The sequence below is a fragment of the Oncorhynchus nerka genome, linkage group LG26, assembly GCF_034236695.1.
Source record: "Oncorhynchus nerka isolate Pitt River linkage group LG26, Oner_Uvic_2.0, whole genome shotgun sequence".
Taxonomy (NCBI): domain Eukaryota; kingdom Metazoa; phylum Chordata; class Actinopteri; order Salmoniformes; family Salmonidae; genus Oncorhynchus; species Oncorhynchus nerka.
Genome location: NC_088421.1, coordinates 28,887,048 through 28,902,390, shown reverse-complemented (window position 1 = coordinate 28,902,390; position 15,343 = coordinate 28,887,048). Strand labels below are relative to the sequence as shown.

General features: G+C 41.3%; 1 long non-coding RNA gene and 1 gene segment (V, D, J or C); both read left to right on the top strand.

Moving 5' to 3' along the window:
• Positions 1-1,114: 1,114 nt before the first annotated feature.
• On the top strand, positions 1,115-1,662 carry LOC115104377 (uncharacterized). The gene is made up of 2 exons (XR_003859718.1): positions 1,115-1,202; positions 1,361-1,662. It is a non-coding gene; the product is annotated as an uncharacterized LOC115104377 (long non-coding RNA).
• A 10,185-nt stretch (positions 1,663-11,847) lies between these two features.
• LOC115104373 (immunoglobulin heavy variable 3-74-like) lies at positions 11,848-12,686 on the top strand. The segment is given in 2 exon segments: positions 11,848-11,960; positions 12,065-12,686. Coding segments are annotated over 2 exon segments (378 nt in total).
• The last annotated feature ends 2,657 nt before the right edge of the window (positions 12,687-15,343 follow it).

Genomic DNA, 15,343 nt, shown 5'->3' with positions numbered 1-15,343 from the left:
GGAATAACTCTTTGCCCTGGTTAAGGCACAGGTACATAGTTTGTCCGTGTCACTTCGCATGTCATGTTATGAACAAAATCAAATAAACATAACAAAGAAATCTGCCTGTAGTATAAAACTGGCTTCAACGTAACTAGCTACTAGAATGTATATAGTATATATTTTGTGTATTTAATGTTGTTCATTATTTTCTTTCCCAGGTGTACAGAGTTATGAACTCACTCCAGCCAGCCTCTATGACTGTCCAGCCTGGTCAAACACTGACCATCTCCTGTAAGGTCTCTTCTTCTGTTGGTAGCTATTGGACAGCTTGGATCTGACAACCTGCAGGGAAAAGCATTGGAGTGGAATGGAAATGCATATTCTGGAGACACACAATACAAGGATTCACTGAACAACATGTCCGGCCTCTCAGTAGATTCTAGCAGTAATGTTGTGTTTTTAAAAGGGCAGAACCTTCAGACTGATGACACAACTGTGTATTATTGTGCCTAACCTCACAGTAAAATAAACCAGCACCAGAGCTGTATAAAAACCCATCCTCTTGGGAGACACTGTATAGAATATGGAAGCTGAAGAGCAGCTATGTAATGCTCCTCTTTTCCACTAATTGTATTAAAAATAAATGTTTTATCCATAAAATGCTCAGTAAGAATGTCTAGCCCATCTCCTTTGTTAATAAATCAGAGGAGTTATAGTCAATATACCACATGCACCTGAAATAGCGGGACAACTTATGCCAAATGGTGATAAAAAATATTGACTAGCCTTACCACTAGGTTCTGTAAGAATACATGGGATAACATACCACAATTACTGAAATTATACAACATTATGACAAGCTATAGGACACAGCCATTCATCTTCCCTGGCCAGAATATGGTGCCATGACTCCATACTTCATCACTGCCACGACTGGAAGTCATTATTTACATTTACAAAAGGTATGTATGTAGGTATTTTAATGTATTGTATTGTATGTGCATATATTATGAGTATATTGTGCATATAGAATGCATCCAGTGACACCTGTCTTAGCAGGACAGACAGTATGCAAATAAAGCCCCTCCCTCTGATATATAAATGACCTGTTCTGACCTTCCTCACTGCAACCACCCTGTCTGTACTCAGACACACACTGCCAGAGATCCAACAGAGAAACATGTTTCTTACATCCCTACTCCTCCTGGCAGTCCTGCCATGTAAGTGGGGGGATTTTAGTCTCTTTATATACAGGACACCAAACAATGTATTAGTCAGTTGTTTTATCATTTTGTTAGTCAGTTCTTTTGTTGCCATTGTGACAGTTTTTGGGGAATTCCTCTCATCTCTCTTTCTCTACACTCCTGCTCTCTTTCAGATATATACAGCATTAGTTTGACCTCCTCCCCTGCTCAACTCAAACCTCCTGGAGAGTCAGTGAAACTATCTTGCCAAGTCTCTGGCTATGCCCTGACAGACTATGGTACAGCTTGGATACGACAGCAGCCAGGGAAAACACTGGAGTGGATTGGGATCATCTGGGGTGGTGGATCAATTGACTCTGGAGCCTCTTTTAAGAGCAGATTCACCATCTCCAGAGACAGTAGTAATGTACTGTACTTAGACATCACCAGTCTGCAGGCTGAGGACACAGCTGTGTATTATTGTGCAAAAACTGGAGGCACAGTGCAACAGCTCAATGGAAGACCTGGACAAAAACATCTTACATACTAATTTTCAACAAATACACAGCAAGTTGGGTGTAGGTTTTTTTTCAGTTTAAAAGTTGTGGTGTTGATTTCTAAACGATTTGACTCTAAATGGCACACACTCCATGGTCATAAATTCAACACTCCCATAGTTAATTTAATGCTGATAAATACACCTTTTTTGGTGATAAGGGTCAAATAAGGATTTCTAAAAAATAGTCCAATGGCTGTTTTTCTAAACATACTTTTGAGTCCCATCCTATAAGTGAAGCGTGAAAAGTCAATATGGTTCAGTGGGTTTTCTGAAATTTCTAATTGCTATCGGTTCCCGAGTGGCGCAGCGGTCTAAGGAACTGCATCTCAGTGCTAGAGGTGTCACTACAGACACTGGTTCGATTCCAGGCTGTATCACAATCCGGCCGTGATTGGGAGTCCCATAGGGCGGTGCACAATTGGCCAGGCGTGTAGGCCAACATTGTAAATAAGAATTTGTTCTTAACTGACGTAAATAGTCAAATAAAAAATTATCACAATGTACCTGCCTTGTGCAAATTACACATAGCTTTCTATTTTTTTTACTAATTCATCTCACTCCCTCTACCTTATATAAAACAGTCTCTCTGTGTGAATCATACAGTATCTCTCTCCCATCAGCTTCAACACAAAGCCTGTTCCCTGATTCTCTGCTGCTGCTGTTGGCAGCTGTTTCCTGTCTCTCAGGATTTGGGTGTTTAATTAACAGACTTATAACATGTTTAAAGGAATATATTGTGTAATTAATGATTACATAGCTTTAAAATAGTTGTACTTTGAGATTGTTCTACATGATATTATGATGTTTCTTAACAGGTGTACACTGTGGTCTTAAGCTCACCCAGCCGAGTTCAATGGTTATACATTCTGGAGTCTTTGGTAATCACCTGTAAGGTCTCTGGGTATTCTCTGACTGATAGCACCAACCTCTATAGAGTATCATGGGTCCAACCTGAAGGCATTATACCAGAGTGGGTTGGGAACATCTACTGTTTCACGATGCAGGCACAGCTTACAAAGATTCTCTTAAACACAAGTTCAGCTTGACCAGAGACACTTTAAGAGGCACAGTGGCTTTAATAGGACAGTCTGCAGACTGAAGATTCAGCTGTGTATAACTGTTCTCGTTACCACAGTGATACAAACAAGCACAAATTGTGTACAACAATCTCAACAGCCATGAGTAGAAAACAAACTCAATCATATTGTATTTCCCCCACAAGAAATAACATTTATAGATGTCTACTGTACATTGCAAATCAAGTGTTTAAACACACACAAGTAATGCTCAAATCATTCCTCTGTACATTTCACTCTACATGATGTGTTGTATCTTATTTGCTCTATAAGATGTGCCAATTCTCAAGGAAATTCAGAGTTCATACTAGCTAGCTATAATTAACCATCAATACTTCACTGAAAATATAATCATTACATTCTGATACTGATTCTGTGTATAACATGTCATAATGATACACGTCCCTTCCTCTTTTTTTATGACTCTTTCACTGCAAAGCAACTCTCCTCTCTTGTATGAAGAGGAATATCTCTCCCGCTTTCACTTAGCAAGTGCAGTTACCATCAGTTCAGCTTCAACACAAACCATGTTCCCTGCATCTCTGCTGTTGGTGCTGGCAGCTGTATCCTGTGAGTTTTGGGGGACTGATACATCAACATTGGTGTACTACGGAGTAATAGAGTTTTGGAAATGTAATTAGGAACATTATTAGTTTTGTTTGTTTTATTTTACAGCTGTGTTCTGTTAGAATGAACAGCCTCTGACCCTCTCCTGTAAGGCCTCTGGGTATTCTTTAACCAGCACCAGCTACTGTACAGGGGTGAATCACCAACTTGCAGGAAAAGAACTGGAGTGGATCGGATTTATTTGTCACGATGGTAGACATATTACAGTGATAAACTGAAAAACAAATTCAGTATCTCCAGAGACATGTCCAGCATCACAATGACTTTAACAGGACAGAGTCTGCAGACTGAAGACACAGCTGTGTATTATTGTGCTCGCCATCCATACTGATACAAACCAACGCAGAACCGGTACATAAACTCCATGACATTCATATGAATATAAAGGTATCCAAACACTAAACATGACACTAGAATACAAACTTTTCAACAATTAAAACACACATACTTTATACACAATTACTGTGTTACTACAATTTCTTAGCAGTTATACTCCATCCATCAAATCTGCTCAAAGTATTAGTGTCACACTCCCTTCTTCATTTGTTTGTTGTATTCTGTCTTTTCGTATGGAGAGTGCAGATTAACTAATCATCCCTTATTTACTATTTGTTACACTGTAGAATAATAGTGAAGACATCAAAGCTATGAAATAACACACATAGAATCATGTATTAACCAAAAAAGAGTTAAACAATTCGAAATATATTTTATTCAAATAGCCACCATTTGCCTTGATGACATCTTTGCACACTCCTGGCATTCTCTCAACCAGCTTCACCTGGAATGCTTTTCCAACAGTCTTGAAGGAGTTCCCACATATGCTGAGCACTTGTTGGCTGCTTTTCCTTCACTCTGCGGTCTGACTCATTCCAAACCATCTCGATTTGGTTGAGGTCGGGAGATTGTGGAGGGCAGGTCATCTGATGCAGCACCCCATCACTCTCCTTCTTGGTCAAATAGCCCTTACACAGCCTGGAGGTGTGTTGGGTCATTTTCCTGTTGAAAAAACGAACGATAGTCCCACTAAATGTAACAGGTGTAAAATATACTTTATGTATTTCACCGAAAATCATTCAAATTTATTTTAATGTATTATTTTAAGGTTATTTTAAGATGTATTACATTACTTTCAAGAGTGAATTATTTTATTTTATTTATTTTCTAAATTGTGTTAATGCTGTGATGTCATCAACAGGAGCCATGCTCTTACTCCTCAGTTTGCTCAGAGCATGATGAGGAGAGGTAGGTGTTACATATGCTCCGGTCTTTTGAATGCACATGTCGCTAATGTTCACAAATTCACAAGATGAGACAATCAAAAGTTATATCGTCACTAATTTAGTGTTGCATTACTGTTTATAGGAATACATATTCATGTGAATGTGGATAATGTTCGAGTGCAACTTTGCAAAGCTAGCTCAACTATCATGAGCTTTGTGGCGGGAGGGGGTCTCTTTCAGGTGCAGACATCGGGAGTTGTTCTATTATTTTCTCATTGGTTTTCTGCACTGTCTTTTATCAGGCATATATACTTGAATGGAGTCCAGACTGCAGTAGTAACTTTTGCTTTGTATTTATATCCATTCCATGCAGGTATGTTGTGAAATGTGAGGATTTTGTATTTCATGTTTAATATGCCTAGTTCGCTGTCGTTCATTTGTTACTTTCCCGGGAATGTCAAAAATGGCTCTGTTATTCCATTAGTATGCTTCAGGTATAATGGTACAATAGTACACTCTCTAAGAATTATTTTGCACTTATTAGCAATTTATTAGTGTATTGGTGGACAACATTTTATAAAATGTCTTTTGGAAATATGAACAGGTACATTTTGTACAATGTACTTTTTGTTGATACTCTTACACTACAGTTTGCTCAGAGCGTGATGAGGAGAGGCAAATATACTTGTATGGAGTCCAGCCTGAAGCAGTTACATTTGCCTTGTATTTGTATATATTCCACGCAGACATTAACAGAGAGACAACTGGCAGAATTGTGTCCAGAGCCTTATCTTCCACCTACACCTTACCAGAACACAACGCAGAAAGGTACCGGTGCAGAACCGGTTACATAAGCACAAACCAGATGGGATGGTGAATCACTGCAGAATGCTGTTGTAGCCATGCTGGTAAAGAGTGACTTAAATACAAATTAAATCCCAGATAGCGTCACCAGCAAAGCACCATCCTCCTCCATGCTTTAAACATGAGTAGGTCATCCATTCACCCACACCGCGTCTCATAACAGACAGGCTGCAGTTTCTGAGGCTGGTAACTCTAATGAACTTATTCTCTGCAGCAGTGGTAACTCTGGGTCTTCCATTCCTGTGACGGTCCTCATTAGAGCCAGTTTCATCAAAGCGCATGATGTTTTTTGCAACTGCACTTGAAGAAATGTTCAAAGTTCTTGACATTTTCCGCATGTACTGAGCTTCATGTCTTAAAGTGATGATGGACTGTTGTTTCTCTTTGCTTATGTTCTTGCCATAATATGGACATGGCTTTTTACCAAATAGGGCTATGTTTTGTATACCCCCCTACATTGTCACAACACAACTGATTGGATCAAACACATTAAAAAGGAAATAAATTCCACAAAATAACTTTTAACCCTTTGTGACTAGGGGGCATTATTTTCATTTTTGGAAAAATAACGTTCCCGTAGTAAACAGGATATTTTGTCAGGACAAGATGCTAGAATATGCATATAATTGATAACTTAGGATAGAAAACATTCTAAAGTTTCCAAAATTGTAAAAATATTGTCTGTGAGTATAACAGAACTGAAATTGCAGGCGAAAGCCTGAGAAAAATCCAATCCAGAAGTGCCTCGTGTTTTGAAAGCGCTGCGTTCCAATGCGTCCCTATTGAGCAGTGAATGGGCTATCAACCAGATTACTTTTTCTCCCTATTCCCCAAGGTGTCTACAGCATTGTGACGTAGTTTTACGCATTTATGTTGAAGAATACCCGTAAGCAGCTACATTGCGCAACTGGTCACCTGATGGCTCCCAGAGTGATTTTCGCGTAAAATACAGAGGTAGCCATTATTCCAATCGGTCCTACTGAAAAAACAATTGTCCCGGTGGATATATTATCAAATAGATATTTGAAAAACACCTTGAGGATAGATTATAAACAACGTTTGCCATGTTTCTGTCGATATCATGGAGCTAATTTGCAATATTTTTCGGAGTTTTCGTGACTGCAATTTCCGGGCGATTTCTCAGCCAAACGTGAAGAACAAATGGAGCTATTTTGCCTACAAAAATAATATTTTTGGAAAAAAGTAACATTGGCTATCTAACTGGGAGTCTCGTGAGTGAAAACATCCGAAGCTCATCAAAGGGAAACTATTTAATTTGATTGCCTTTCTGATTTCCGTGACCAAGTTACCTGCTGCTAGCTGGACAAAATGCTATGCTAGGCTATCGATAAACTTACACAAATGCTTGTCTAGCTTTGGCTGTAAAGCATTTTGAAATCTGAGATGACAGGGTGAGCTGTGTCTCAATATATTTCACTTGTGATTTTCAAGAATAGGAATATTCTCTAGGAATATTTATGTCCGTTGCGTTATGCTAATTAGTGTCAGTCGATGATTACGCTCCCTCATGCGGGATGGGGAGTCATTAGATGTTTTTAAGAAGGCACACCTGTTAATTCAAATGCATTCTAGATTACCTCATGAAGCTGTTTGAGAGGATTTAGTTATTTATTTTTATTTTATTTTATTTATTTCACCTTTATTTAACCAAGTAGGCAAGTTGAGAACAAGTTCTCATTTACAATTGGGACCTGGCCAAGATAAAGCAAAGCAGTTCGACACATACAACAACACAGAGTAAAACAACACATGGAGTAAAACAAACATACAGTCAATAATACAGTAGAAACAAGTCTATATACGATGTGAGCAAATGAGGTGAGATAAGGGAGGTAAAGGCAAAAAAAGGCCATGGTGGCAAAGTAAATACAATATAGCAAGTAAAACACTGGAATGGTAGATTTGCAGTGGAAGAATGTGCAAAGTAAAAATAAAAATAAGGGGTTGCAAAGGAGAAAAATGAATAAATAAATAAATACAGTAGGGGAAGCGGTAGTTGTTTGAGCTAAATTATAGATGGGCTATGTACAGGTGCAGTAATCTGTGAGCTGCTCTGACAGCTGGTGCTTAAAGCTAGTGAAGGAGGTAAGTGTTTCCAGTTTCAGAGATTTTTGTAGTTTGGCAGCAGAGACCTGGAAGGAGAGGCGGCCAAAGAAAGAATTGGTTTTGGGGGTGACCATATATATATATATATATATATATATATATATATATATATATATATATATATACACACTGCTCAAAAAAATAAAGGGAACACTTAAACAACACAATGTAACTCCGAGTCAATCACACTTCTGTGAAATCAAACTGTCCACATGCTGTTGTGCAAATGGAATAGAATACAGGTGGAAATTATAGGCAATTAGCAAGACACCCCCAATAAAGGAGTGGTTCTGCAGGGGGTGACCACACCCCACTTCTCAGTTCCTATGCTTCCCGGCTGATGTTCTTTTGAATGCTGGCGGTGCTTTCACTCTAGTGGTAGCATGAGAGGGAGTCTACAACCCACACAAGTGGCTCAGGTAGTGCAGCTCATCCAGGATGGTACATCAATGCGATCTGTGGCAAGACGGTTTTCTGTGTCTGTCAGCGTAGTGTCCAGAGCATGGAGGCGCTACCAAGAGACATGCCAGTACATCAGGAGACGTGGAGGAGGCCGTAGAAGGGCAACAACCCAGCAGCAGGACCGCTACCTCCGCCTTTGTGCAAGGAGGAGCAGGAGGAGCACTGCCAGAGCCCTGCAAAATGACCTCCAGCAGGCCACAAATGTGCATGTGTCTGCTCAAACGGTCAGAAACAGACTCCATGAGGGTGGTATGAGGGCCCGACGTCCACAGGTGGGGGATGTCCTTACAGCCCAACACCGTGCAGGACGTTTGGCATTTGCCAGAGAACACCAAGATTGGCAAATTCGCCACTGGTGCCCTGTGCTCTTCACAGATGAAAGCAGGTTCACACTGAGCACGTGACAGACGTGGAGACGCCGTGGAGAACGTTCTGCTGCCTGCAACATCCTCCAGCATGACCGGTTTGGCGGTGGGTCAGTCATGGTGTGGGGTGGCCTTTCTTTGGGGGGCCGCACAGCCCTCCATGTGCTCGCCAGAGGTAGCCTGACTGCCATTAGGTACCGAGATGAGATCCTCAGACCCCTTGTGAGACCATATGCTGGTGCGGTTGGCCCTGGGTTCCTCCTAATGCAAGACAATGCTAGACTTCATGTGGCTGGAGTGTGTCAGCAGTTCCTGCAAGAGGAAGGCATTGATGCTATGGACTGGCCCGCCCGTTCCCCAGACCTGAATCCAATTGAGCACATCTGGGACATCATGTCTCGCTCCATCCACCAACGCCACGTTGCACCACAGACTGTCCAGCAGTTGGCGGATGCTTTAGTCCAGGTCTGGGAGGAGATCCCTCAGGAGACCATCCGCCACCTCATCAGGATCATTCCTAGGCGTTGTAGGGAGGTCATACAGGCACGTGGAGGCCACACACACTACTGAGCCTCATTTTGACTTGTTTTAAGGACATGACATCAAAGTTGGATCAGCCTGTAGTGTGGTTTTCCACTTTAATTTTGAGTGTGACTCCAAATCCAGACCTCCATGGGTTGATAAATTTGATTTCCATTGATCATTTTTGTGCGATTTTGTTGTCAGCACATTCAACTATGTAAAGAAAAAAGTATTTAATAAGAATATTTCATTCATTCAGATCTAGGATGTGTTATTTTAGTGTTCCCTTTATTTTTTTGATGTGATGTGCGGATGTACCGATCATGTGCAGGTGTTGTTACACGTGGTCTGCCACTGCGAGGACGATCAGCTGTCCATCCGGTCTACCTGAAGCGCTGTCTTAGGCATCTCACAGTACGGACATTGCAATTTATTGCCCTGGCCACATCTGCAGTTCTCATACCTCCTTGCAGCATGCCTAAGGCACATTCACGCAGATGAGCAGGGACCCTGGGCATATTTCTTTTGGTATTTTTCAGAGTCAGTAGAAAGGCCTCTTTAGTGTCCTGAGTTTTCATAACTGTGACCTTAATTGCCTACCGTCTATAAGTTGTTATTGTGTTAATGACTGTTCCACAGGTGATTGTTCATGGTTCATTGAACAAGCATGGGAAACAGTGTTTAAACCCTTTACAATGAAGATCTGTGAGGTTATTTGGATTTTTACGAATTATCTCTGAAAGACAGGGTCCTGAAAAAGGGACATTTCTTTTTTTGCTGAGTTTAGTGCTTTTCAAGGATCCAAAATAATAATACGTGGGAGATGCAAATGTGTGTCTGTTCATGTAGACCCAAGGTCTCCTCCCATTTCAGTAGTCTGATATAACTGCCCTCCACAGACCATCTCCCTCAGCCAAGACAAACACTCTGAGTCTGTGCTCCTACTTTTACATAACCTTAGAAGACTCCCACAATGAGAGTTCTAAAATGTGTGTTCCTTCTTGCTCTCATCTCAGGTGAGTTAACTGGAGTTATTTCATTCCATTGTAGGAGAGAGGAGAGGAGCTGTGCTACTTGGCTGGAGGGTCACAGTAATCTAAACTCTTGTCTGTTTTTCAGTTGTTCAGGGACAGTCACTCACCTCCTCTGAGTCAGTGGTGAAGAGCCCTGGAGAGTCAGTAACACTGTCCTGTACTGTGTCTGGTTTCTCCATGGGTAGCTACTACATGCACTGGATCCATCAGAAACCAGGGAAAGGAGTAGATTGGATTGGCCGCATTGACAGTGGCACTGGCACTGTATTTGCCCAGTCCCTCCAGGGCCAGTTCACCATCACCAAAGACAACTCCAAAAACCAGTTGTACTTAGAGGTGAAAAGTCTGAAGACTGAAGACTCTGCTGTTTATTATTGTGCCAGAGACACAGTGACACAGGAGGCTGCAGCACCGTACAAAAACTGATCAACACTGATCACAGTATGAGAGGCAATGAGGCGCATCTCGGATATCAATATTAAACCCAAAAAGTAATCCACACACATTTTTACCTGAAAAGCACATTATTTACATGAACCCAAAGTCAACTTTACAGAATTGAGTTCATATTAGCTGTTACGTTTTGAGTATTTGTATTGGACAGAATTATATTAATATTACAACTTTTGTATTTTGAATTTGGCGCTCTGCAACTTCACCGGATGTTGTCGAGGTGGGCTGTTAACTTCTCACTGATCCGTAAGAAGTTAATGTGATCAGCAAACAGAAATATACTCAAACTAAATACAGTAATGGACCATTTATATATATTTGGGGAACTCCATAATAGATTCCCAAGAGGGGATAAGCAGATAGAGATACATATAATTCAATACAACTTCTATTGTCCCACATAGGGAAATGTGCTTGTTTCTGTGCTGTTCAGCGCTGTATAAAATATTAAACATATCTAGTCTGAACATCCCATTGGTAAAATCTTAAAATCAGCGAGCAGAATAAAGGACAGGGAGGGGAGATCATCAAGGAATAGAGCAAATGTCATTCCCTCTCAGTCTCTATTTAAGCCTCTAGAGGGCGGTGTATGCAAAGTCTCCCTCCCATCCATCCCTTTATAATCAAACACTCAGCTCTGGCCATCTCATTATAGGCAACTTGGACTGACATTACAACAAGCCCTGCACTAACCTGACAAGCACTGAACATTGGAACTGATGACTGTCTGGTGTTTAGTTGTCATGGTGATGTCCATACACTGTAAGGGAGTGTGTGTTATCTTCACTAGAACAGTGCAAGTGTTCAGTAAACGTATTCTACACAGCACATAATGACCTGTTTCTAACCTGATTATTAAAAACAGAAACATAGGGGTCGTGGAAACGGTAATAATAAAACATGGGACATATGTAGCGCTTTCAAGGACCCAAAACGTCTTATTGATACACTGTCACACTGGGTGGCAGGTAGCTTAGTGGTTAGAGTGTTGGGCCAGGAACGGAAAGGTTGCTAGTTTAAATCCCTGAGCTGACAAGATAAAAATCTGTCACTCTGCCCCTGAACAAGGCGGTTAACCCACTGTTACTAGGCCGTCATTGTAAATAAGAATTTGTTCTTAACTGACTTGACTAGTTAAATAAAGGTTCAATTTAAAAAAATTAAACGATACATGTCTATGTCACTATTACATGTACACCTTGAGTTTTCACCAAAACTTTTCACAACAGTGCCAATATACGTAGTATTTTAGACCACTAGATCTACGGGGAGAAACATGTAACACCATAGAGATGCAAATGTGTTTCTGTTCACATAGACCCAAGGTCTCCTCCCATTTCAATAGTCTGATATAACTGCCCTCCACAGACCATCTCCCTCAGTCACGACGACCACTCCCAGTCTGTGCTTCTTTTACAGAATTTTAGATCCGTAACACAATGAGAGTTCTAGAATGTATGTTCCTCCTAGCTCTCATCTCAGGTGAGTTAACTGGAGTTATTTCTGTCCAGTGTAGGAGAGAGGAGAGGAGCTGTGCTACTTGGCTGGAGGGTCACAGTAATCTAAACTCTCTGTCTGTTTTTCAGCTGTTCAGGGACAGTCACTCACCTCCTCTGAGCCAGTAGTGAAGAAACCTGGAGAGTCAGTAACACTGTCATGTACTGTGTCTGGACTAGCCCTGAGCTGGTTACACTGGATCCGTCAGAAACCAGGGAAAGGTCTAGAGTGGATTGGGCGCATTGACAGTGGCACTGGCACTGTATTTGCCCAGTCCCTCCAGGGCCAGTTCACCATCACCAAAGACAACTCTAAAGACCAGCTGTACTTAGAGGTGAAAAGTCTGAAGACTGAAGACTCTGCTGTTTATTATTGTGCCAGAGACACAGTGACACAGGAGGCTGCAGCACCGTACAAAAACTGATCAACACTGATCACAGTGTGAGAGGCGCATCGTTTGTTTAAACACACACACTACAACACTGTCCACTGATATCAATGTTATCCACATAAAACATTCACACACATTATGAACAGTGAAAAGCACACTATTTACATGAACACAGAAGTGCATTTTTTGCAACTCAGACTTCATATTAGCTATTCTTTTTTGAACATCTTTATCGGACAGAAATATATTCATGTGATGTCAAATAACCAACAGTATCAATAATACATGTGGTCATTTAGTAAAATTATTATCAATGTCAAGCAGCTCAAACCATTTATTTTGTAATGCCTTTCAATTAGGTAAGCTTATTTGAATGAAATCAGATTTCAAATGTATGCAATTCAGAGGTATTACATCAGCAAACATAAGAATGAAGATACTTTTGGGTAGCATATAAGGGTTATTCATTTAAATATTGTCATGAACCAAGTACAGTACAGCTCCCACTAGCAAACCGTGATCCTTTCATCTCTACTTGTCACATCTACTCCCACTCCTCCCATCCAGCGTTCAACGTCGTTACGAGAGGCGTTGCCTTCAACTAGTGGAGGATACTCTACCACCAGTCGATCCAGCCAGCACACCAGCCCATTCAGCAACCTGCCCAGTTCAGCGATGACCGCTTGTCCTTCCCGGATAAATATGATGGCACGCCATGTAAATGCTGTGGCTTTCGACTACAGTGTTCCCTATACGTTGCACAACAGATGGGAGCTCCTACCACCGAGAGGTTGAAGGTTGCCTCGGTTATTTCTCTGATGACTGGGCGGGCGTAGGAATGGACCACGGTTGTCTGGGAGAGAGGAGGAGCTGGATTCGTGTTAGTGGTTCATGGCTCGGTTAAGAGGTATCTTTGATCATCCACCGGAGGGCAAAGAGGGGGTGAGCAGACGACTGCTGAGTGCGTGCTCACCTTCCAGACACTAGCAGCATCCAGCGGATGGCATGAGTCGCCACTTCGTATGCTATTCAGAAGAGGGTCAACAAGATGGCGTATAGATCACAGATTCCCAGTGACTACCGTATCTCATCTTTTCATGTCTCCCTTCTCAGGTCAGTGGTTCCTTGTCCCCACGACACCCCTCCGACCCCCTGGACGTCAAGGGAGCTCCCGCCTATGCGGTCAGATCTCTACAGGACTCCCAATGTTGTGGGGGTCGGCTGCAGTACCTTGTGGACTGGGAGGGGTATGGCCCAGAGGAGCGGTGCTGTGTTTCAGGGGAGGACATTCTGGATCCCAACATCATCTGTGATTTCCACGTTGCTGGTTTTCGAACCACCGGTCCTGGGAAACTTCATTACGCACAACTGCGCTTCATCATTACGCACGCCTGGACTCCATTACCTCCCCTTTTATCTGGCACTCCCTTAGTTTCCTTCCCCAGGCAGTATTGTTTGTTGTTCATGTCTAGACGCTACTCCTACATTGTATCTTTATATTAAACTTACAAAAGAAAAGAGCCGCATACTCTAGGAGCTCAGACGCATTAATTTAATAACCTAATAACCAACGTTTCGACAAACTTAAACTTACCACCTGCTTCTCGACTGTTACAGTACTGCTGCTGTTGGCAGCTGTATCCTGACAGTTATTCTGGGGATGGAATGAAGTGATGACAAAGAAAATTATATTTATAATAGAAGCAATTCTATCAAGAGCATTAACAAGTATTACTGATGTACATTTATTTAGTCAGCCACAATATTATATATTATATTTTCCCGTTCCCTACTGCCCTGTATGAAGGAGTCAATGCAAAACTCTGAGCTCTTCCATCACTACTTATCTCACTGCAAAGTGGAGGAGAGGACTGAAGCACTGACTAGACTGAGGAACAGAGACATACTGTACTAAGAGTTCATCATGACATTTACTATTGTGTTTCTACTGATGACAATAGGCTCGACAGGAACACTTTTAGACCATTGTATTTGTAACAGAATCTTTGCTGAGGTGTTGAGTCCAGGTTTGATCTCAAATAGTACTTTTTTTCTCCAGAGGTGTTCAGGGTCAGACACTAACTGAGTTTGGACCAGTGGTAGAAAGCCTGGAGAATCCCACAAACTGACCTGTACATATTCTGGGTTTGGTGGAAATATTAATGCAGCTTGGATCAGACAGGCTCCTGGAAAAGATCTGCAGTGGGTTGCCTATATTAGCAGTGGTAGTAGTTCTACTACCTCCAGTCAGTTCAGAGTCGGTTCACCATCTCCAGAGACAACAGCAAGCAGCAGGTGTATCTCCAGATGAACGATCTGAAGACTGAAGAATCTGCTGTTTATTATTGTGCCAGAGACACAGTGACACAGGAGGCTGCAGGGCTGCACAAAGACTGATCAATCACTTTTCTCACTGTGAGAGTCTCTTTTTCTGATCTCCAGTCACTGTTAACATAAATCCCATAGCCCTACCAACACTAGGTGTGTAGACACATACTCTTAATTATAACCATAATATACATGATTACTTGATAAACATAAAACATATACATGACAAGCTGTCAAGATAACTATGAATATCCTTAACCAAAATCCTTAAAGCCATTCAAAGTGAGTTGACAATGGCAAATAACCCCAAAGAGCATCCATAATATTTGCAGCCATTCAGTCAAATTAATTATCAATCTCTAGAAGCTAAATCCATTTAGGCCTATTTGGTAATGTCTTTCAATTTGGTGAGTTTCTTTGTTTACATTAAACTAGATGTCAAATGAGTACAATATTAAATACAGAACCATGAAGGTCAATAATGTTAAAGTATTGTTAAAGTATAGATGGAACAAGTTTAGATGGAAAGAGTTTAGATGGAACAAGTTTAGATGGAAAGAGTTTAGGTGGAACAAGTATAGATGGAACAAGTATAGATGGAACAAGTTGAGATGGAACAAGTTTAGATGGAACAAGTATAGATGGAACA